The sequence below is a fragment of the Lethenteron reissneri genome, chromosome 22 (genome assembly GCF_015708825.2).
Source record: "Lethenteron reissneri isolate LAM-NWPU_2019-01 chromosome 22, ASM1570882v1, whole genome shotgun sequence".
Classification (NCBI taxonomy): domain Eukaryota; kingdom Metazoa; phylum Chordata; class Hyperoartia; order Petromyzontiformes; family Petromyzontidae; genus Lethenteron; species Lethenteron reissneri.
Window position 1 is genome coordinate 5,281,576 of NC_083800.1, and position 24,761 is coordinate 5,306,336.

Consider the following 24,761-nt stretch of genomic DNA (forward strand, 5'->3'; position numbering starts at 1 on the left):
CCCGTAGGTGAAAATAATAATAAAATAAAATTATGTTGTTGTTTTTTTCACTTTTTTATTTTATTATTTTCACCTACGTGACTTTACCGAAAGAACGACATTTTTGTTCTTACAGCTACACGGCAACAACACTCCCGGGGGAGAACACTCTACGAGCATGGCACTGTGCCCTAAACTATTTGCACACCTAAGGTTGTTCAGGTTTATGTGCGTTATCTCATCCGCAGTCGACACTTGCCATGGCCAGCGAGCAGACGGCCCGCTATATATGGGGCGGTGTTTGCTCTGTGTTTAGTGGTTCCAGACATGACTTGTCTGCGACTGGCCTAAGTTACATTCCCAAAGCGACTTGCCTGACATCCGTGTCTCGGTGCCCTGATCACGAGTTCTGAGCAACACGTGTGTGTACGTGTGTATGCGTGGCCAAATGTGGCTTCTGCTTCTCGCAGCTGTGCCGCTAACTTGTGTTGTTGACACACCGTTCATTTTCGGAGGACTTTTTCCTAGACTCGCCATCATATGTGGAACGCTGACAAAAAAAAGTCGGAGGCGAGGAGCGCTGTTGGTTCATTGTTCACTTTTGGTTCATTGTTCACTGTTGGTTCATTGTTCACTGTTGGTTCATTGTTCACTGTTGGTTCATTGTTCACTGTTGGTTCATTATTCACTGTTTGTTCATTGTTCACTGTTGGTTCATTGTTCACTGTTGCTTCATTGTTCACTGTCGCTTCATTGTTCATTGTTGGTCCATTGTTCACTGTTTGTTCATTGTTCACTGTTGGTTCATTGTTCACTGTCGCTTCATTGTTCACTGTTGGTTCATTGTTCACCGTTGGTTCATTGTTCACCGTTGGTGCATTGTTCATTGTTGGTTCATTATTCACTGTTTGTTCATTGTTCACTGTTGGTTCATTGTTCACTGTTGGTTCATTGTTCACTGTCGCTTCATTGTTCACTGTTGCTTCATTGTTCACTGTTGGTTCATTGTTCATTGTTGGTCCATTGTTCACTGTTTGTTCATTGTTCACTGTTGGTTCATTGTTCACTGTCGCTTCATTGTTCACTGTTGGTTCATTGTTCACCGTTGGTTCATTGTTCACTGTTGATTCATTGTTCACCGTTGGTTCATTGTTCACTGTTGGTTCATTGTTCACTGTTGGTTCATTGTTCACTGTTGGTTCATTGTTCACCGTTGGTTCATTGTTCACTGTTGGTTCATTGTTCACTGTTGGTTCATTGTTCACTGCTGGTTCATTGTTCACCGTTGGTTCATTGTTCACTGTTTGTTCATTGTTCACCGTTGCTTCATTGTTCACTGTTGCTTCATTGTTCACTGTTGGTTCATTGTTCACTGTTGCTTCATTGTTCACCGTTGCCTCATTGCTGCCCTGCTGTAATGGTTAGCATACTGTGGGCACAGGAGTTGAAACAATGGGCACATTTCTTAAATCCTCCAGCCTCTGTCCACCCAGAAGTACCTACGGGTACACAGCAATTAGTTGATTGATAAGTCTTGTGTGGTGGAGTAAAATGTGGGTACTTCCACCTCTTCCAAGATGTCTGGCCATCGTAGAAGAGTTGGCCAAATACATTTGAGGGCTCTTTCAAAGTCCACTCTCATGGAGGCCCTTCAAACACCAGTGGCATAAGAAAGCAATTGCAGAGCTGTAGCTTTACCTTGTTAGCTTGCTGCCATGTAGAGCTGGGCATGGTGCCATCACATGCCAGCGATTCATCACTTTTGAGGGAAGCGTTGGTGAATCATGCAGACACACCTACTTCACTGCCAAGAGATGGTTGTACAGCAAGCGAGATTGTGAAGCCAACTGTGTAGATTCTAGATTTGAAGCTTTCGTGACTGCAAGGATTCATACTCTTAGGCTTTTTTCGGTAAAGTCACAGTAGGAAATTTTTTTTTTCATAGAAGTAATAATAGAAATAAAATAATAAAATATTTTGTTATTTTATTTCTATTATTACTTCCATTAAATTTTTTTTTTACCTACGTGACTTTACCGAAAAAAGCCTACGAGTATCAACTATGTAGACTTTCAAGAACTATCTCCTCATTTGAGTGGGTTTCTCCATGTAGTCCATGCACAACCTATTCCTTCAAAAGTAACTGGCGAAGCATCCCAGTGCAGAACCCTGCTGAAAAAGTCAAGACTCAGCGAGGCTTCTTCTCATGACTGACGTAAAATAAATATATATTAATATCGCTATCTGCCAGAGACTCAATGTCCAGTCGGCACTATTGAGTGTGGAGTGAAGCCGGCTACGGTGGATGTGTCATCTGCTAAGGATGCCGAAAGAAAGACTCCTCCCGCGGGAGACGTTCAAAGGACGTCCTCTCGGCAAAAGACCCAGAGTCCTCCCGCAATCACGCTGGCAAGACCGGGGCGGTGCCGCCTGGCCGAGGAGAGAGCGGCGGTCCGGGAGCCACAGTTGATGCCGCTAGGCGTAGGGCAGGGCAGGATGGAAGGAGTTGCTGCCTCGCGCAACCTGATTCAGTTCAGAAAAGCGGACCGACATTGATTTTGATTGAATATCGTTGAGCACAATATTGAGGATATTGTGGTATAAAAACAGAATTATTATTATGACTGTTTTTTTTCATAATTTACCAGAAATTCTTGACAATTTTTTCTATTTTCAACATGGAATTGCTTTTGCTAGCTGTCTAGCATTAATATGGTTTAGTATGCTACGCTGCCAGTTGCACATTGGGGGAAACAAAACATATTTTCTTTTCAAGGATCTCTCACTTAGAAATAAATTCTATAAATGAAACAATTAATGCATGAACTCGCACTGTTGTGACAGGTAGAGCGACGCTTTGGGGCAATACTTTACATAAAACAGCAAATCCTACTTAGACATCCAGATTAAAAATCATAAAGTAACACATACAAGTGGTTATTTAAAAAAAATACCCGGACAGCTCAAATCCACTGGATTCATCAAAGCATTTTATATGAAGGATATTTAATACGTTAAAAGAATAATAATAATGTTATACTTTCTTAACCCTATCATTTAGTAAAACTGTACCATAGCCTCCTGATGATGACACTTTTCCCATGCATTGTAAAGCAACTGTTAGGGGGCACGTCTGGTAGGTGGTTTTTTTTTTCATCAGATTTTATGACTTTATTGACAACGGGCACAAGTTTGGGGTGCACATTACTTTCTAGGAGTGTCTAATAATGCAAGAGGCTGCTGTAACAAATATCACAGAAAATAATATTCCTACATATCTTACTCCTAAACATTTCAAAAATTACCTCTTGTATGTTCGACCGATGATCCGGAGAATACATATGTCGCTATTTCAATTCGAAACGACATTCTAGCTCGGAATATAATTAGAGGCACGTTTTGGGTTTCAGACAAAAATTGTAATTGTCTGGCCAGCAACCTTCCCAGGCTGAGCTTTAGGGACACCAGGTTTCCTCCGAGTGGAATGCTTTCTCTGAATACAGTGGTGCATCTGGTCTTTCCCGGGCCAATAGACCGTATCCGTTTTGGACCAATGCCACATTTTCCAGACTCGGTTGGAAAACGCTTCGAGTCGGTCTTAGCAGAGCTTCAGCAAGAATTTGTGGTTATATCTTGAAGCGATGCAATGCTCGTGGGGGAGTAATTTTCCTCCAGTAGGCCTGACAAATGTTTTACTTCATCCAAATTCTGTGGGCAATTAAATTGGATTTCTTCTTGTCACTTGCCATATCTAATGCGTTCCCGAATACAGCGCACTGTCTTGTTACGAGTGGGGTGGTTTTATTTTGTGGGGAAGGCTTTAAGATCACATACCTTTAGCACACTGACATAAAGCTCTCCGCAACCCCTTAAATGGTGCTCACTACGGCCGGTGATATGGCATGCGAATGTTCAACTGAGCATGTTTATGCAATTTCCTAAAATATTTACCATCAACATTAAAACAGGAAGTTTGGGAATGATTTATTTAATGAGATAAATGCTTAATTAAAGTCCTTTACACGTTTGCCATTTTTGTTGAAGTATATTGTGGACACTGTCAACTAAATTACATGGGTATTACACGCTGAATGTGTTGTTCCCTTATGCTTATGTTTTCAGTTTAGAAAAGTGTTATATTTTTCTGTTGACTCCTGTACAGTTTCATTGTGCTATTTGCACGTGTATATGTACCCACGTGCTTTATATTCCATATTCATGTCATTAAACCACCATAGCACCAACGAATGGCCGGCCTTTGAATCCAGGGTATTTCCTTTCAGACATCACGTCAGCCTCCTCCATCTGCCTCAAGGACATCAAGCGAGCATGCTAAGTGTGCACATGCAAGATATCCCGTGACTTTGCTTCCTAGTGCTTACAGCATACCACAACTGTCATCAATTAAAGAGAAGTGTCGGCGTTACTAATTAATAAGGACCCCCGCACCGCCCTGTGTTGAGTTGGAGGAGATTCCCCCAGGTAAAACTGTTACAAGAGAATGTATAATATTCATGATAGTTTATTTTTGTAATAATAGTGGAGCAAGTCCAATGCATTGCTTGTGTGTTCAAGGGAAGCATGAGGGTGGTTTTTACAACATTCTGACCCGAACGTGCAAAGTGCCTACGCCGATACGAACCATATTCTTTGTTTTTAATGCATTGTTTAAGGAGTCACTCTTCTTAAACAATGCATTTTTCATATATTCGCTGAAGATTGTCGATTTTCTCCAGAACAGAACCGTTCTTCCTTGTTCATTTGGGTTCCCCTGGACCATCTTCAGCTGAACATCACCACCATCACCGTTCTGTCTAAACGCTCCCCACGCAGGCGTTCCCTCAATTTGGAAAACCGCTGAAAGTCACCGGGTGTCAGGTCTGGTGAAGAGGCGGCATGCCGGAGTTCCTCAGAGTGGCATTCCTTGACAAGCACCAGTGGCCTTTGCAGTTCCTGCCGTGCGTGTTGCCGGGGCATTGGCGTGATTCACTCATGCAGTCGATGGAGCCAAGTCTGCATAATATTGACCTGCGATTGTCTCCTTGTGTGGCACGAAGTCAATATTGCACCAGGTCTTGAATTGCTTGGGTGTTGGAGAAGCCGGGTGTTTCCACTGCAAGGGGACAACCCCATTTCTGAACTCGGGGTTGTAATGTCAGATTCAGGTCTCTTCACCCGGTAATAAATTGCCTCTTAAACCTGTCCCCCAGTCTGCCTTTGCCCAGGTTCGAGGTTTGTCATGAGAAAGCTATCGGATGTTTCATCTTGATGTTGCACGTAAGCCATTCGGGGGGGACTCGACGTCCAAAACGCCGTGTTCAATCCCAAAACGGTCACACCCATCCCCGAAGCGTGAGGAGGGGGGGGCTATCTGTGCAAAAGTGACACACGGCGCTTGTGCAAAAGTGACACACGGCGCTTGTGCAAAGTCACGTCTTACACAGCTTTGTTGATTTCCGATTCACCGCAGACGCCAGGGTGCCCTGGACCCTGGGGGGTTATCTTCAAGAGAGATCCTGTCATGGTCAAATTCTGAAGGCCTACCTTTTTAACTGTTGCCACATTGTCCACGTCCACTTGAAAGCGTGCATTCGTAAATTCCAATCGGTTCATTGTCCGCCGGCGTCAATACTTTTGTGACAGCACAATGCTTCATTCTGATTTTTTTTTAAGCATCCATCAGCGTCTACCTGCAATATATATGAAGCATAAATAATGAACAACACAATTCCTAGGATCGTGCCCGGGCTTTATGAATGTAGTCAACGTGGATTAAAGTGCCTACAACATCAATGACCTCTGCTATTTTTGCTTCATAGTCGGCTAGTAAACTATTTGTTCTACCCTACTAAATAAAACACATCTTACTCGCAGTCACTTCATTTATACAGATCTGCAGGTGCATTTACAATTTGGCTCATTGATTCAATATGTGCGGTGTTCGGGCTGTTCAGAAACTTAAATAATAATGGCTTGGGATCACTCACCAGAGTCTGTTATTGCAAATTAACGATTTAAAAAATATTGCATGAAAATTGCGGCCATTACATTTTGCACGAAATAAAATATCGTGAAATGTCTAGACTCTTTAGGATAACTTATTTTGTTGTAACAGTTTTTCATACACTTACATTATCTTTTACATTTCATCAAAAAAAGCGCTGAAAACAAATTGACCCCATAATTACACAACATTACCGGTTTTACAGTTAAAAGATAAGAGAGGAAGGAAACCCACAATGTGAAGGAGCTAAGTTACTCAACGTACGTTGAGAAGAAATCGCACCCACTGGCAGTCGTTTACAAGCAATGCCCAAAGTAACCTCCTCATCTACGGTACTGTAATCGTAATGAAATATGTTCTAGCGAATAATCGAGAATAATATGTATTTAACAAAAATATTCTGTGCTGAAGCAAATGTTCATTGTGCAATAGGTCGATGATCTGAAGAAGTTTGGGAAGGAGTTCGACTTTTGTCGGCTTTTTAAAGTTCACTCATTCTGCTTTACTCGTACTCAGAACTAGCGTTGAAATACGGTGTTTTTTTCTGGAACACTTTGCTGTTTTTTCCTGGATTTTTCTGTTGCGTGTTGTCACTTTAAGATGTTTCTTGTTCATATTTTTGTTTCTTGCGGTTGCACCCGAGTCAAGAGCCGCATGGCTCACAGGGTTATCTATACCTAATAAATGAAACTGAAAACTGAAACTAGCAGACACTATCCCTCCTTCACATCCATCCCTCCACGTTAAATATGAAAGCATTTTTAACATCCCATCAGCGACACGACCTTCTGGGAACACATTTCTGCAGCCCACCTTGTTACAGATATATGAGTGCGGTGTCTTGTCTGCTTATTTATTTTTCACTTGTATTATCCACAACTACATGTTTTTCTTTATGTTGTGCAATAGTAAAGGATGGCGTTCAGAAAGAGGTACTGAGTAGGATGTGGCTGTATGGTTCAGGGAACTAATTGCCATGTTAGTACACTGCTCACATCTCTGCTATGAAGAGGTGTCATTGGCCCGCACATTGCCCATTCCAAATAAATATATTTGTTTTCCCTTGTAGGGCAGTGTTGTTGTCAAATGCGTTGAGTTTTTTTTTTCATATCAACAATGAGATTATGGGTGCGAATCTACGCAGCCATTCCAGCAGTAGAAGGACAACATTTTGTCGTTATTATTACACGGAACACTTTTTTTGCAGAGCGTATTTTAAACGTGTGTCTCGAGTGTGGATACATCTTGCCCGGCAGTTTAAATGCCCGATGATGATGATGATGACGACGAGTGGACCGTGGAATGAGTGAACACCTCTTTTGGGTGAAGTCAACATGAGTTGTTTCACGGAAAGAATCACTCCGACCATCGGAATGTAACTCGAGACTGTAAACAGGATATGAATGACATCCGATGTCAGAAGCCACTTGTGCCTGGGTGTGGAACAAGAAGAAGGTCTGTCGAAAGGGACTTCAGAAGAGATATTTTATTTTTCTTGGTTCTTTCGGTAAAGTCACGTAGTAGAGAAGTTTTATTTTTATTTTTATTATTTAATTACTTCCCTACTACGTGACTTTACCGAACGAACCAAGAAGATGAATCCCTGCAGTCACGAAAGCTTTAAATCGAAAAGATGTTTTATTATTATTATTACCACATCAGCTTCGGGGAGATGTTCTCTGACAATGTGGTGCACTGCTAGCTGTGGTAGCTCTGATCGAAGATGTCTTCGTCACGTGGCTCCTGGTGGCGAGAGCGCTATTGTAAGGTAGCTGTGGAAAACGGAACGAGAAGTAAAGTATAAGAGTGTGCTTGCATGTAGATATCCTCCCGCATCCTCTTTTAGTCTTTGTGGGATGCCATACCCCCATGCGTATCTTCAGACCCGGAGCCTCTGTTGTTTTTGTTGCCCTGGAGATGCTGCAGAGACCCCCAGTTGAGATGGACAATCCTTAGTGTCTCATGGAATCAAAGGTAAATCGGAGTGTTCCTTTGCAATGAATATTAATATAACCCATTGTTAACTCGCACTATATAAATGGTAAAGGTGCAGCCCTGGAACTGCTTGCTCACACCTGCAGGTGGAAGGGCTTCCACTAGAGGGAGCTCAAGAGGACCCCTCTAAAGGATGTTTATTTTGGCCTTGCTCTTCCACACTGGCGAGACGTCTTGGAAGAAGGGGGCGCTACCCACACTTTACCCCACCACATGCGAGCTGCCAGTCGGCGAACTGACTCTAAATATTGTGCAACAACAAATACAACTGTTAATGTGCAAATCTGTTTTTAATCTTAGAATATGAAATTAATGACTTTATCCGTAGTCGTACACCGTAAAGTCTACCTGCAGTCCGTATTAATCGGAGGGCATTTCTGTCAGGAGCTGTTGTTCGCGTCGGTGGCTTAGAAATTGTAGCAGCTTGCGTAAATCTACGGCGGGCCCACTGCCTCTGGGTCGAAGTTAAGATGCAAGCCGCATTACCGGTAGCCATGGTAATCTTAATGCCATTGCAATCCTTGGCGATGGTATCTGTCAGACAAAATCACATTGCTGAGAGGTGCAAATGAGATGTGAGGCCTGCATTGAGCCAGTTCACAGATGTGATCCTTTACTTCCGCGGTCTCTACGTCTGTGTGTGTGTGCGCTTGCCAAGAGCATTTACTCTAACCAGAAGGAGAAGTGTGTGGTGCGTACGTTCGTATGTACGCGAGAAATAGTGTGAGCGAGTTGGCAGATGGCAATGTGTCTAGGGGCGATGGTGCTGTTCTGTTTTGTATTAAGTCTCTAAGTTAGGGAACTGCTGCATCTGACACATCGTTGGACAACAGTAGCTTATGAAATGAAACCAGGATCATTAGCTTTGTGTTCATTGCATTTAGTAACATTACCTGGATTTGGACAACACTGCCGAGTGAATCGTCAATCGTCACTTAAATGCACACCCTGGAAAAGTAACCGTTAACCACACCAGCTTGCTTCTAAGAGCACTACTCTTGGTGGTTTGTGGACAAATGTGCTATAGAACACAACGTCTAGATAGTGCACAACAAATCATGAATCGGAGGCTGCCAGGTGGCTCACGGGGCTAATGCAATGTCAGGGCACTGAGCTGGCACCGCTGAGGTCATGGGTTCAACTCCAGGCAACCCTTGTCATGATTTAAAACGGGGTTTCAAATTGAGTGAGTTGATGGACTCAGCCTGGTCACCAATGACTGCACAACGAGGTCATATTACATTTGGTTTTCTATTTAATTCAGGTTGAGAATGCTTGGTTTGTTGTGTGACACTCTTCGCAGTTCATAGAAAATTACCAAAACACCCACAATAGGGCTGACATTGGGAGCTAATCAGAGTTGAGCCCGGCTTCCTCCCACATGCCAAGCACTCACGAACGGAATTACCGCGAATCTTTTTCTCTCTCGTGCTGTACAGCTCTCTCCAGTGTGTTGACAGGTCGAACCCACGCATTTGCAAAGCACAAAACCCGATGTTTCACTCCACGTGCTGGGAGATTCAATTCAGATCAACCGAAGGCAGTGGAATTGATCAGTATCGGTGGATGAAGGCAAAGTGTGCAGGATTGGTTAAGATGAAATTCAAATGCATTCATTTCCTTAAGTACGTAGCGGACTCGCTGAAGCAAAATGTTGGACATGGTGCACAACCACTCCCCCTTCCCATTGCAAATAAATACATGGTCTGAAGTGTTGTGTCGTGGGGGATGTTTAGCAGCTCATAGACATGTTTTTTTGAGGGTGGGATAGGGCAGTTGGACAGGAAATGTGGGTCGTGAGGAAGGACTGGGTGGAGGTCACCAATGAATAATCAGTTTTGGGCCGCTTCACGCTGGTGCATTGCTGATTTAAATTATTCATTTCTGACCATTTGCTGAGCAAATGATTCATTTCATGGGAACCAGCGCAACACGCGTTTATTCTTTAATGAATGATTCTCTTAAACAATAATGAGTATCTTCGTGAGCATGAAATGATAACAATACACGCGCAACGACAAAGGACGTATGAACAACAGTTGTATAATTGGCAGTAACTTTGTATTTAGATTGGAACATTAAGCCGTAGATGAAATGTGTAATAATTTTCCCTTGCGTGGTTATTCATAGGTACAATGTCATCCTGCTGTTTGCAGCGTTGGATATTTATGGCTACTGTAGGTGGACCACGATTGGTCAATCAGCAGGTCTTGTGTAGTGGGGTAAATTGTGGGTACTTCTCTTACATGTGTGGCCTTCGTCGAGCAGAAGGCCAAGAACCCTCTACAGAGGCTGTCTGGAACTCTCTCTGTTGGTGACTCTTCAGCAGCAGTGCCACGAACAGGAAACTGCTTGGACTGCACCTTTATCTATTTTGTTTCCTTACTCACTTAGTTGCGGTTATTGGCAAGTGTTTTTACCAGAGGTGTGGACTCGAGTCATGTGACTTGGACTCGAGTCAGACTCGAGTCATGAATTTGATGACTTCAGACTCGACTTGGACTTGCATAACAATGACTTTGTCCCACCACTGTTTTACAGAGTTGTGTATTATTAGTTTATTGAGCTACAAGGCTAGTTTATTTTTTTTATTTTTGTTTTTGTGTTCTGAACAAATTACGACATTTTCTTGTAAATAAAATAATACAATGATGCAGACTCACGTTTGCGAATATTGTTGCATAAGTCCATGTCATGGCTAATCAAGGCCAACAGGTGGATTTTTATGAATGTCATGCAATACATAGCCAGAACGATAGAGGTGAGGTCAAAAGCTGCGAAACAAAAATGTATGAATAAATCTGCTTCCATTCCATATCTCAACAAAAGATTTCAGCCGTTTGGTATTCTAGACTGGCATTCACCAGCAACATTTGTTTAAGCGCACGAAACGCCGCTCCGCTTTCGACCTTCTGGGTCTCATCAGCGGAGGCAGGTGCGATAAGCACTGTTGGTTTCACAAAATGCTATTGGTAAGAGCGCTTTCTCTACATCATGGTCCATGAGTGCACAAAGCAACAGCAAGCTGTTATGAACCGATTTAAAGCGTCGTGACTGCAGGGATTAATTTTCTTGGTTCTTTCGGTAAGTCATGTAGAAGGGAAATAATAAAATAATAAAAATAAAACATAATAAAATAATTCTCACGTGACTTTACCGAAAGAACCAAGAAGCTGTTATGAACCATTGTTTTATTCCTGAGACTTTTTGACATGCTTGTCTGATTGTCCCACCTGCTTACGGACGCGCCACTTGCAATGTGCATTTGCAACACTGTACAAACTCAAGTGGGAATGCTGCCTCGGTGGCACGGAAGTTGAAATAAATGGTCAATTGTTACTTTGAATCTTCCCATCTTCTGTGCACCCAGTGGGTATAAATGTGCCCACCGCAGTCATTTGGTTTAGTGTCGGTATTCCCACCTCTTCGAAAACATCTATCCAGCACGGAGGTTAATGCCAAAATACCCACTTAGAGGGAGCTTTCTGGAGCGGCCTCTAGCAGAGGCGCTTTCGACAAGCATGGGTGCGAGCAAATAATTTCAGGGCTGCGCCTTAACATTGTATTAACTTACGTGGCCGCTTTATTCTTTGCTGTGGTCACAATTGGACATCGCTGCACAATATATTCACTTCATTGTTGCATGAATGTCTTTGTTGAAGGCCTCTTTTTTCTGCCACATCTCCAATTAAGCTAATTTCCTTTAATGAAACGGAGCATGGGAGTGATGAGGACACTTGCCAGGTTTTTTTTTTCGTTTTATTTCCCAATCGTTTTTTTGTTTCAAAACATATGTGTTGTAACCTAAGTGTGGCAACTTGTTCAAATGTATGCCAAAGTTAAGGCCACCTGAAGTAAACCATAAAATACATATGTTTTAGATAATAGCAATGTTTTTTTAAAAAAATGCATATTTTATTTGTATGTAAAACTTATGCTGCACTAACATAACACATGTGTGCAGAACAGCTACAACAGGCCTTCCATTGATTTGCATCGGATTTTTTTTGCTTAACAGCCCTTGGGATTTTAGTGAGAAGGGGGAAATGAATTGTGTTTTTAAACCAAATGCAACGGGCGCCTTCCAAGAATTTAAAAGCCTTAGGCATGGGAAATACTTCAGAAAGATAAAATGCCCAAAAAAAGCAAATGTGTATTTATGAGTGTTCTCATGCATGCTCGACGACCATCTGCACTAGTGTGAATGTTACTGTTCTTTTTTTTTAATCTTCAACTCTTTATAAATGGGTTCAACCTTTAACCAAATATACAGAAATGTTTCTTTGCATATTGCAATGTTTGTTGTAGAGTGCCGATGTATTTTTAGTCGTTACATTTTGTCGGTATTTTTTTTCCCCCAAACATTTTTTGGGAAAACCACAAAAAGGTAAGAAAATGTAAATGCAAAAATGTTTTAGTTGTCAGGTGAAAAATGTATAGTCATGACAACAACTAAAACGGCTGTTCACATGGGGGTCGCTGGCATGCTCCAGGTAAGGTATAGGTGAACTTAACCTCTGCTGGAGGAGCTCATCTGGACATTACGAGGAGCTTGTCAGTAACCACCTATGAAGACCCGATTTAATCTCCACATTACGTCTGTAAATGTTGTTTATCCTCTTGAAAAGACCCAATAGGATAACAAACAAAAAATGGTTTGTCATCCGAATTATTGTGCCGTGGTAAAGTTCACCATGAATAAGAAAATCGTGTGAGGTAGACTGATGCGAGTTGGCAGTCGTATTTTATGCTTTTACAGCATCTGCTGTTAAAATAAAGACAAAGCCTTAGTGCGATTTTATCATTGTTGATTGCATGATTGTCAGCAGAGAGTAAGAGTACCATATTCTTGGGTTTTTTCGGTAAAGTCACGGAGGTAAAAAATTAAAATTAATAAAAGTAAAATAAAATAAAAAACACGACGTTTCGGAGGCAACACAAGCTTCCGTCTTGAGGTGTAACCGTCACAGCACGCTTGCTGTATCAATTACTTGAATTATTGTGTATCATTTACTTGATACAGCGAGCGTGCTGTGACGGTTCCACCTGAAGACGGAGGCTTGTGTTGCCTCCGAAACGTCGTGTTTTTTATTTTATTTTTATTTTACTTTTATTAACTACATTTTTTTACCTACGTGACTTTACCGAAAAAACCCAAGAATATGAATCCTTGCAGTCACGAAAGCTTCAAATCTAGAATTAAGAGTACCATGCCGCGTGTCGTTCCGCATAATGCCCGACGTTTCGCTACACGTGTTGGGAGCGAAACGTCGGACAGTTTGCCGGACAACCCAGGGCAGAGGTCGCAAACGGGTTTTGATTCCTTACCCGTACCCGTACCCGATCGCACCAGGGTCGCAAACGGGTACCCGTACCCGGCCGGGTACGGGTAGCCGGGTATCGGGTATGGTACGGGTATCGGGTACCTGATTGCGACCTCTGGGATGAAGCCATGTTGCAAGCGTGGGTGGGTTGATTCTAGGAACTTGAATTGTGAGAAGAGACAAGACGTTCGGAAATGAGTGACAGTTACTCACCAGTGACTCACGGTCTACCCGTACCCGTACCCGGTCGCACCAGGGTCGCAAACGGGTACCCGTACCCGTACCCGGCTGGGTACGGGTAGCCGGGTATCGGGTAGGGTACGGGTATCGGGTACCCGGTTGCGACCTCTGACACAGGGCACAACCTGAAACTTACACATTTAGTACCATGAGCTTGTCACTAGAGGGTTGGCATGGAAAAGTAATACACCTGCACGTAGCTTTGTAGTGGCAACACTATAATGGGAATAAGCAATGTGGAAGGTTTCATCATGAGTGTAATCAGCAATGAAACAGCAATGCCAGATGAGCCCCCCATTTATCCAATCCTATCTCCTGCCGGACCTTATTGTGGCTTATTCTTCCTGACGTGCGCTCTACATGATACCTTCTCCACCCCGTGATTGACGTGCCAATGAACATGCACGTGTTCTGTCTAATTTGATTTAACGATAATAAAATATCTTCTTGATTCTTTCGGTAAAGTCACGTAGAAGGGAAGTAATAAAATAATACAAAATAAAACATAATAAAATAATTCTCACGACAGTTTCGGCCACAACGCAAGCAGCCGTCCTCAGGTGAAGACCAGGTCTGTCATAGACATAGACAAACTCAACATTAAATTATATACTATATTACTATACACCACATAGTGTAATATTACACTATGTATTATTCTATCCACCCTACTGTATATCACACTGCTGTATATTCACTATACAATTACGATACTATATATTGCCTTATACATTGTGTTAAACATTGCAATTTTATACTATTTATTATTATACAATCTGCTATACACTATGCCATTAACCGTCGAGTGAAAGATACTAAGCTTTACATCGAAAGATAATAAAATAATTATTTACAACCCTTTGTCAATCCACTGTTAGTTTGTTGTTGGGGTATGGGGGGAGGGGTTACCATATTTTTACCTTGCTGATCGATGTTTGTTGGTGCTGGTTGGTGTGGTTGGTCGAAGGACGGGGCGGCCCATGACTGATTCTGGTTTCACTCACCGTTGTTGTTGTTGTTGTTAGCTGTGACCAAGAGTTAAACTCAAGTTGCTGGGTTAGTAGTGCAGTGCTGATAGCCCCTGTCCCACTGCCGTACCACTATCTCTATCGAATCATGGGTTGGTGGCACATTGCTGAGCGCACTGCCGTAGCAATCTCCCAACGTGAGTTCAATTCCTGGCCACGGCTACCATCAGTGGCGAGTGATAGCTGAAACTGGTCCCAGGGACCCCTTTCACCAACTCGCACTGACCAGCGTGGTGAAGTATGGTCAAACAACCCCCATGACTGCACTGCATGGATTTTTCGAGCTGTGGATTGACAAGTGGCTGTACATTAATAGAGTTTTAATTATTTATTAATGCGTTTTATGGATCATATTTAATGAAAAAAATGTTAATTGCAATGTCTGCAGTGTCCTTGTTATTGGTTATTTAAATATTCGTATTAACACCTAGATGCATTTAGAAAATGCCAGAAATGATGTTTGCATCGTTTTAGGGAACGTACTACCATGTAAAATATTTGGCCGCTACGATGCCTCGGATTTTCTCGTGATTTGTGAAGCTCTGGCTTCGAACACACGAGACACTCTGCTCGTTTGTCAATCTCCAGCATATTTCCAGTGGGCTATTTGCCTGCTGAGTATCCTGATCCCAGTGTAGCTCCTCTGCTTACGCTGTGGGCGGCGGTAGCTCGTTCTGTTGACATTCCATTTTTTATCTTCTTGGTTCTTTCGGTAAAGTCACGTAGAATGAAAATAATAAAATAATAAAAAAAATTAAACATAATAAAATAATTCTCACGACGTTTCGGCCACAACACAAGCAGCCGTCCTCAGGTGAAGAACAGGTCTGTCGGGAAGACAGCGTCTGAATGAAACACCACCAGGCTTGGAGCGTATATTTAAGCTGGGTTGGAGGGGGAAGAGCGCCTTGACAAAAGAATTTGCATATCAACAGATGAATTTAGCATATTTATGGAAATGCAGATATGGGATTAGTCACTACTTGTGAAATGCGTAGGAGGTGGGTGGGGGGTTTCAAAGTCATATTATGCCCGTGCATTATTTTTTACTCCAAGTTTCATGCTCTCTTTGCAAACGTTAAAGTAGGGGGGGGAGGTGGGGGCGGGGGGAGTGGGGGCTGTGTCCTTAAACAACGGCCCGAAGAGTCAAATCCGACTCGTCAACTCAATAAATGCGGTTTCACGACATCACTCAAATCTGTCAATGCAGCTTTAAATGAAACGTTAATTACCGTCGCAGTCATTTGTGAAGTAAGTTTTAATTAGTCGTCCTGTTCGCACGGCAGGCAGGAGCCACGTGGGGATGCGGGGGGGGGGCAGTGAGCTGTGAGGGATGCGATTGAGGACTTGTGTGCGGTAGAATTTAGTGCGCTCTCGCTACCCCGCATTCTGTACCTGTGCAGCTATCCTTTCAACTTTCATGCGTCTCTTCTGAATACATTTTCATCCCAATTCCTTGTGTCATTATTCTCAATGTACCTTTCATCTCTCTCGTCGTTTTTGTCAATACACCCCATTCCTGTTCTGCTATCCGTGTAGTTATTTAATTGTGATATGTCTGTGACCTGCAGATATCTGCACATTATGCAAAAGGTTTGGACATCCCTGCATTAGAGCATAGTGCAGGGGTGGCGAATCCTTTAAATACTGAGGGTGGGCAACACGTTACCACACACTTGAGTCACTTAGCACTGTCAGTGCACGCAGCCCTTGCAATGCTCCAGATGATTGAGTATACCTTCCTTATAAACACGGCGGTGCTCGGTCAAAAATATTCCTTTCTGCTTGCCGATTAGTGCAACTGAGATGCTTGCAGTGAAGGATTCATATTGTTTGTGGGCCGTTTTCAAGTGGTAGACTTCACGTGGCCTAGAGGCTGTATGAAATGAAGTCACAGACCGTCCTGTAATCTGTTTAAGATCTCCATTCTTGGCATAGTGCAATGCAATCGTTTTTTTTTTACGGCGCATGTTGCCAAAATTATATTACAACATCAATTGTCTGGATGGCGCCGACAACTACGATTAAAAAGCCATTCGGACGAAAGTGCGATCCTGAGCATTTTGCATTTCCCCCAGGGGGTTCGTGACGCTGGGGCAGGTGACCTACGCAATCGAGCCGCTGGAAGGAGCTGGCGACGGGCGCCACCGCATCTACCGCGCCGACCTCTTGCTCGCCCACGGGAGGACGTGCGGGCACGACCTCCTGAACGAGACGCACGCGCGCCACGAGCTCCCCGTCCTGCCGCCGGTCGACTCTCACGGCCACGCCAGGGTGAGGCCGATGTTGAAAGGGGGGCGGGGGGCGGTGGGAGGTGGCTCGGTAGGAGAGCGAGCGCCGAGACGGCACCACCGCCATCCTCCCAAGTTCACATTTGGGCAGCCGCTGCTGCCCCCCGATTGCAACTGGGTTCTTCCGGCACTGAGTTGATCTTCTCGACCCGCTCAACAATGACTGCGACAACAACAAAAATAGCGATCGCATACAATTAGTTAGCTCCTGTGCTCTCTTTGACTGCATTACACCTTTACAAATGTAAGTTATCAGTTTGAGTTTTGCGTGACAATCTCAGAGCGGAGCTTGTGGGAAAGTGTGCCCCCTAATGTGCAATGGATATGAAATGTCACATTAAGCATTCTTTAAAAAAATAGAGTTTCTGTGTAGGAATTGCCTTTTACAGGTCATGCCCAGACAAATGGGACATGCTGTGAGTGTTCTGAATGGATTTTTCACCTCTAGACATGCAACCGATAGCACAACCGGATTAAATTGGGAAAATACAAAAAAAAAGGATATGCCAAAAGGCAGTGCCGGATAAAGGAGTGTTGAAGACCCTGGCAGCTGACCTCTAAAGGCTCTGAACAGCTGATGGCCAATGTAGAAAGCAGTGGACTCATTTTACATTTATCGCTCAGTAAGGGGAGGGGGGGGGGGCATTTCGTTAGGAGGGCTACTGGCAGTTATCATGGGGCCCATAGGAACACCAAAGCCCCTGGAAAGGCACAACGTGTTATTGGGTTAATCCGACTGTGCCAAAAGGTCATTGAGCCTTGATCACGTAATACAGCCCAGCAAGATAAATGGGTACACCACAAGAAGTCGATCGGCAGGTCACATGTGGCGTGGTGAATTGTGGTTACTCTCAACCTCTTCTTCAAAGACATCTTGCCAATGTGGAAGAGTAGGCCAAAGCACCCACTAGAGGGCCTCTCTACAGCTCCCTCTCGTGACAGCCCTTCCACCAGCAACGGTACGAGCGAGAAATTGCAGGGCTGCACCACCTTAACGCAATGTTCTAATTTTGATGTGGTGGGATAGATTACATTTTTAAATCCTTTATATTAAGTTCATTCACTTGCTTGCTTGCACGCTTACGACCATGCAAATCTTTCGGTCGTTTTTTAACCCACTTCCCGTGATCCAATCGAGCTGACATTTTGCACACAGACTCGTTGTGCGTGACAATTTATTTTCTCCAAAATGTTACACTTTTTAGGGAAAAATGTTTTTATATTCAATTACCAATTGCTTAATGGTGGCAGGCAATCATCTGACCCATAAGTGGCAGCCATCTCAAGCCAGAGGACGAGAGGACTCTAGCCGCCCGTTTCAAAGACCAATGTCCTTATATACGACTTTCCTTATATTTAATTTATAATACCAATGTGATAAAAATGAAACTCTTACTCAAGAAAACAGAAATGAATAATAAAATAAAACCGATGCCACGCATATAAAGGATTTATAGTGAAAAACTTAGTTTTTACGGGTTAATTTTACGATGTTGAAGTTGGTTAATCTCTGGAAATCTTGAGAGACTCGTATTCGCGAATAAGGACTGCACGTCGTTCTTGCGTCACTTACATTTGTTCTGTTTTGTTTTTTTGTGAGCCAACTGAAATGTCACATGAATTTTAGTTTGCGGTATGTGAGCGACAGGCCATCAGACTGTTTTTTTTTGTGTTGTTGGTGTTAAAATTAAATGAATTTACATGCATATGTCTTAATATCACAGTCTTTGCACAGATCTTCCTGATAACTTGACATTTCATTAGGACAAAGCCTCTGATAGCCAGCCAAGGATGTAACCTAGATACCCTGTAATCTGCTGATATGATATCATTTTATAAACATATCTGCTTGTATTTTAATGGCTCATGCACTTCTCAGCTCATCTCTTGTGAGGTTTAAAATGCTTTCCTGCCTTATTATAAATGTGTTTTTTATCTACAATTAAACTCGTATAATAAGCCACTCAAAAACATGCATTCTGTGCAGTGGAATTGAATGCATGCCAACTTGGTTCAACTGTTAAATTTGTATTAATGGTTACAATCGGACTAATTTCCATTGAAATGAAATTATACGAGCAGAGGTAATTGCCTGGGCCTTTTAAAGGAGCTTGTATGTTATGGAACTCTGAAATTTACAAAGGCTTTTATATGTTAGTGCCTGGTTGGACAAAGTCAGCTTTTAAATGTGCATCACGTAACAATATTGTTCCCCATTTTATATATAATTCAGCTCAAAAGAAGTGCTTTGAAGAACATGAAGTACGTGGAACTTATCATTGTGGCAGATAATGCCAAGGTAAGCCTTTGGTCATGGTATATTAGACAATTGTTCACAATGCACACTTTGACCAACAAAACAACGTGAAAGAATTCTTCACTTGATGCTCATTAAAATAAGTATTTCATGAGACCATTTTAGATACAAATATGCAAGCAGACAATTCCCTCGGCGCAATATGTGCACGCAGTATTTGTGTGTTTCCAGGTCAAGGTGCTTTCCCAGTTTAAATGAACATTGAAGCATTGCTTGTTCAATATTTACAGCCTTCAGTCAGTGGTAGACATTCAATATTCCTACAGCACAGGGCAACAGGTAACGGCGTCCCCACAAAGTGGTACTCGTTGTATCGACTCTGGAGTGATGATGGGCTGAGTCAATTATAAACGCATATAATTGTATTGTTTGAAAACCAGACTGAAGGTAATGGCAGGAGTACTATGATACATTTTAATTGAACTGGATATGATACGTTTGTTTCGCATTGTAACATTATTCCAATTATTTTTATTTTACAAAAATCAGCTATGTAGGTAATTCGGTGTAAACATAGCATCGTTCAAAATATAAACAGATGTCCGCGTTTTTTTTCAACCGAGGAGTTAGCAAGTGGGCTGTCAAGGTGAAAGAAGAAAATTGAATGTTTTTATGAAGAAAAAAAAGTGACTGCAATTCTTTCTGATTATGTGATCACAGATTGGGGCCATCAATATGCCTGCAGCAACAAAATAAAATGAAAGAAATGCCTGGCCCGTGCCAGAAATCCGACTGACAAGAGTTCCTTTGTTCAACTTGAATTCTTTACTCTTGGGAAATAAGACAGTTTGGCCTTCTATAAGGTACAATTGCAGAGGGATCCAAGAAGGTCAAATGCAGGCTACTGCAGTTCATGAGATATACCAGAAGCAAAGGTAGCACAGCAGCGAAAGCCTGGTCAACAAAGCCCAGGCGGGCTCTTAATAATGCAGAATGTAGCTCAGCCACCTACCGACAGCCTGCCTAATGAGCACGCTGCTAAAATTATGTTGCAGTGGACTTTGAATTTTTTTTTATTTGCAATGCGCTTTCATGCGTTTGTTATTTGAATAGTGCACAATCAGCAGGCTGGATGTTGCACGCAGCTCACTTAAAACAGGCCCCCGCATTGCCGTATTTCACATCGGTGCTCTCCTAAACGAGGATTTAGGAGTGAAATTACATTCCGCACGATGCAGCCAAGCTGCACGGTGGTACATTTTGTTGATACAGGTTCCCCTAGTATTCAATTCAATGTGGTGGCTTCGTTTGAAGCTTTGTCTGCAGTAAATCATACATCACGCACGCGTGCACGTGGGCGGGTGTGTGTAAAAATATCACATTTTGGACGGCTTTATTGTCAATGCAAATGCACATTTTATATTTGTATAAATGGTAGCCAAAGTAGCATCACAATTATTGTAAGAGCAAAGTTTTGCTGCTGTTGTCGTCAGAGTTTTGTTTTGTTCTCCATAATTAGTACAGGCGTGTAAACATTATTGCTCAAGATTATATTAACAAAAGCCGTTACTGTGCAATTACTATGATTAATGTTTTTTTTTAATGCAGCATTTTGTTGTGGGGACTTTCTTTTTCTCTTGCAAATGGGTTGTCACATTAAAGGCAATTTCATTAAGCCCGTAACCTGCCCAGGCTTGCCACACACGTAGCTTTCATTAGTTTATGTTTGTGTTCTTGGCACTTGAAATGCAAACAATGGCATCTCTAATTATGTAGCTGGTGCTGTCTTGGGAAAGGCTACTTCCACAGCTCTATACTTGGCCAGCCCAGGAAAGAAGGAAAAACATTCAAGATATAGAACTAACGATCTCGAGTGTGTTTGCCTGCTACAATGGCATGGCTGTTAAATAATGGAGGCCCTTCTGCAAACAGAAAACTACCACTAAATTGTGCCCCGGTTTCTGATGTATTGGCTGACACGTGGAGGTAACAAACTGTAAGCGCACTGAATTGCAACAGTAATGCAAAGATAATTGTGTCGAAGAAAAATTGCTCCTTAAACAAGAAATATTGTTCTCTTTTAAAGGGTGAATGGAATAAAAACATAAGACTCTGTTAGTTTTGCAAGTGTTTGATTTATTCTTCCTGGCTTTGCTCTGCTCGATAGGGAGACAGTATGGCGCAGGACGTATAAGCTTGCAGACATTCTTTCCTTCATACTTACTCCTCCTGAGGAGATACGTAGGTCAACGTTGTGCAGACATTGGCGCAATGGATTTATTGTACCCACGCTCTTTGCTCTTGTGAGCCGAGTCCATTGTTGTATTTACTCTTTAATATCGTTGAGCTGGGAGGGATTTTTCGATAGTCCCTTTGTGAATTGTTTTTTTGGGAAGTCAGATCTGCCAATGCTCACATTCTACCATGTCCTTTTAGATCGCGAAGCTATAAGCACATGTACGCTCGACTGGAACTGTTGGCAGTAAATAAGTAAATAAATAAAGGGCATCCTTTAGATCCATTAGTGACTCAAATTAATTCATAATGGCTATTATGGCGGGATTTCTTCTCTAAATGTAGCATGTTAAAATGTAGGTTATGGACTATTTACGTTTTAGCGTGTGCACTTCTCTCTAATCTGAAAGTTAGATAAACAATCTCCATTTAGCATTTATTTTACATTTTACATAAAGTAAAATAAATGCAGATTATATACGTGTGTGTATATATGTAAATACGTTTACACGTTTACATTCTGCAATAACTATTCTCACTACTGTAGACTCGATTATTATCGCCAATGCCGGGGAGGATGGCCGTGGATAATCCTAAAATCGCGGATAAACCAGAAAATATAAATTTTCCGCGGATCTCTGTAGCAAAAAAAGAAAAAAAATGATCGGATAAATCACTCAAAATGAAGCACAACTAACGATTTCGATTAAGTGAATCGCAGAGCCACGCCAATCAATCCAACTGTTGTAAAGATATGCAACTACTGTACTGTAGGGGCGATCACGTGGATGTCGGTTCAAGCACGTGGCTTGTAACACACACTTCCAAGAATAACAACGTCTAACTGTTTTTAGATTATTAATTTGGACTCAATGGAAAGCCCACGAGTTATTAATTTGCCAAAATCGAATGTGCGGTGGTTGCAACAATGTGGCACTTTCCTTACACTCCACGCGCCTCTGTCTACACACCTGTATAACCTAAACTATTAACTCAACTATTTTTTATTTCACCAGGTAAAGCCCTCTGAGCTGTATCGCTATTTTTTCAGAAACGACCTGGCACACAAATGATAGCTCAACAAAGTGACTTATTGCGTGGAAATGTATCGCAGCCAAATACTCTGAACGCATTTTTCTAAATGTGGAGGGGAAAATCCGGAGCACCAGGAGAATAATCCACGCGACAATGGGGAGATGGACATGCAAATTCCAATGAAACAGGCGTCAGTGTTGGGATCGAACCCACGGCCTTCTGCATACCAGGCGAGGGAGTTAACAGCCCGGTACAAATGGGTACGCTAAGTCAGTCGCATGTCACGTAGCGTATAGTGAGGTAAAGTGTGGGTACACTCACCTCTACCAAGACATCTGGTCAGTGTGGAAGAATAGGGCTTTCTAGAGCTCCCTTGGGTGGAGGTGCTTCAGCCAGCAGTGGTATGAGCAGGCAATTGTGGGGTTGCACCTTTTATATCTCGTACAAAAATTGCATTCCACGTCGTAAATATATTTTTGCACAAAAAGCCAAACTTAAGATAAAATGCCAAACTTTTCAATGTGCTATCAAATGTGTTATCAGCAATGTTGTTTTTTTAATTGGCAACAGGTTTTTTTTGCTAAGGGTTTATTTTTAACAAGAAATTAGTTTAAACAAACGCAAGCACTGTTGTTGTTGTTGTTTTGCATTTTTCCTTTAGTACAATCGTGAAAACAAAGATCTTACAAGGACCAAGCAGCGGATGATAGATGTGGCCAATCATGTGGACAAGGTGGGTTGGTATATTTTGGTAATATTTATTCTTGCACTGGACACAAGGCTCTGTTTAGCCCTTTATAACCCTATTTCTCCACAATAATCTCATGCTCCCTGTTGTCTCATCCTCAGCAGCTCCTGTGCACTTTTCATTAATTAAGCGAAACTGGAGGGCTTAGCACTGAGCCTTGTCATTTTTTCATTGTACCCTCACACGTGGTGCAAAGCCTTTTTTTTGCGCCATCCTGAAGTATAATCATTATCATCATCCACAGTCTATCTACTGCTGGATTAAGGCTTCCTTAATCAGCCCCCTACCTCTCATTCTGCAATATACTAATTCAAGTGCCTGCACACGAGCCAATTTCATCACTCCGTCTCTTCGGTGGGTGTCCTCTCGGACGCATTTAACTCCTCGGCTGCCATTCCGTCAGCCGAGTGCTCTTTAAATGGGCAATAATTCTGGGAGGGACAGCATAAACACCCAAAGGCCACACGCACCTTATTTGATTTTAGGGTTTTTTCTTTTGTCCCTTCCCTCTCCATTTTCTCCTCTAACCTCTCCCCCATCCCCTGCCTACCCGAGCTTTTCCCTCATTAGGTTTGTGATATTTCCCCTTCCCCGGTTATTCCTCTCCCCATTTACATTTCCATCTTTTCCCCGACGCAGTGTCCTCACTTGGTTGGAGCAGCCGCGGGGGGCGCCCCCCCCCCCCCCCCCACCTTTCATCTCCCTTCCTCCGTATGGTTCAGTGGCGTTGAGACTGTTCCTACGTGAATGGTGATACCCAGTTTTTTTGTGAGCCGCGTTGGCATGCTGTATCGGGCTATAATGATCTTGAAAATTGGCAATGTGGAAGTTTTTAGTCGTGAAACGTGCACCTTAAGGCAAATCAATGGAAAGTGGTGAATGCCACCCCACGTAGTCCTTCAGATTTGTCATTAGAGCTCGTGTATGGCACAATATACCACCTGCCAAAACAAACAAAACATTTAGTGAATACAGCAGGTAAGTGATTCTCATCGGAGCAAGCGTAACCCCTGTGGTAATGGGAAAGGTGATGATTTTTTTTGTTTTAAGAAAATACCCACGTGCAATATAGACTGGTAAGAGATATCGGCGAGTGTCATTTTTCATCTCGACCGACTCTTAATTTTTGTACAGATTGGTAGCCATAAGTCAGTTGGAGGTAACGTCTACCTAATAATGTGAATATGTTTAAACCGTGCTAATAAATTAGCAGAGGTCATTTCCTTAAAGTGCATTTCTCACACGCTTGGATTCACAAGGTGCTCATAAATAAGCATATATTGGCCTCATAAAATATACTGGATTTTAATCTCCTCTCGTTGGGTGTTTTTTTTTTGTCAGTATTACCGCTCGCTGAACATTCGGATTGCGCTGGTTGGAGTGGAGGTGTGGACAGATAGCGACAAGAGTGCGGTGACTGTCGATGCGAGTTCCACGCTCTACGAATTTCTCGACTGGCGCAAGAAGCAGCTGCTCACTCGCAAGAAGCACGACAATGCGCAGCTCGTGACGTAAGTAGCAGGGCGAAGATAAAGATTGCCACTACAGACGCACAGACTGGTGGCGATTGCAATTAGCGAGCACCTGATAAGGGCGGCACAGCACACGACGAGTTGGTGTGGCCA

General features: G+C 42.6%; 1 protein-coding gene across 2 annotated transcripts in view; it reads left to right on the forward strand.

Moving 5' to 3' along the window:
- The window catches only part of LOC133345552 (disintegrin and metalloproteinase domain-containing protein 12-like), a 158,691-nt gene that overhangs the window by 70,483 nt on the left and 63,447 nt on the right, over positions 1 to 24,761 (forward strand). For both annotated transcript variants that reach the window (XM_061556434.1, XM_061556433.1), the window contains exons 6-9: positions 16,649 to 16,844; positions 19,095 to 19,160; positions 23,050 to 23,121; positions 24,478 to 24,647. In XM_061556434.1, the coding sequence (XP_061412418.1) occupies positions 16,649 to 16,844; positions 19,095 to 19,160; positions 23,050 to 23,121; positions 24,478 to 24,647 (504 nt within the window). The remainder of the gene's footprint in view (positions 1 to 16,648; positions 16,845 to 19,094; positions 19,161 to 23,049; positions 23,122 to 24,477; positions 24,648 to 24,761) is intronic.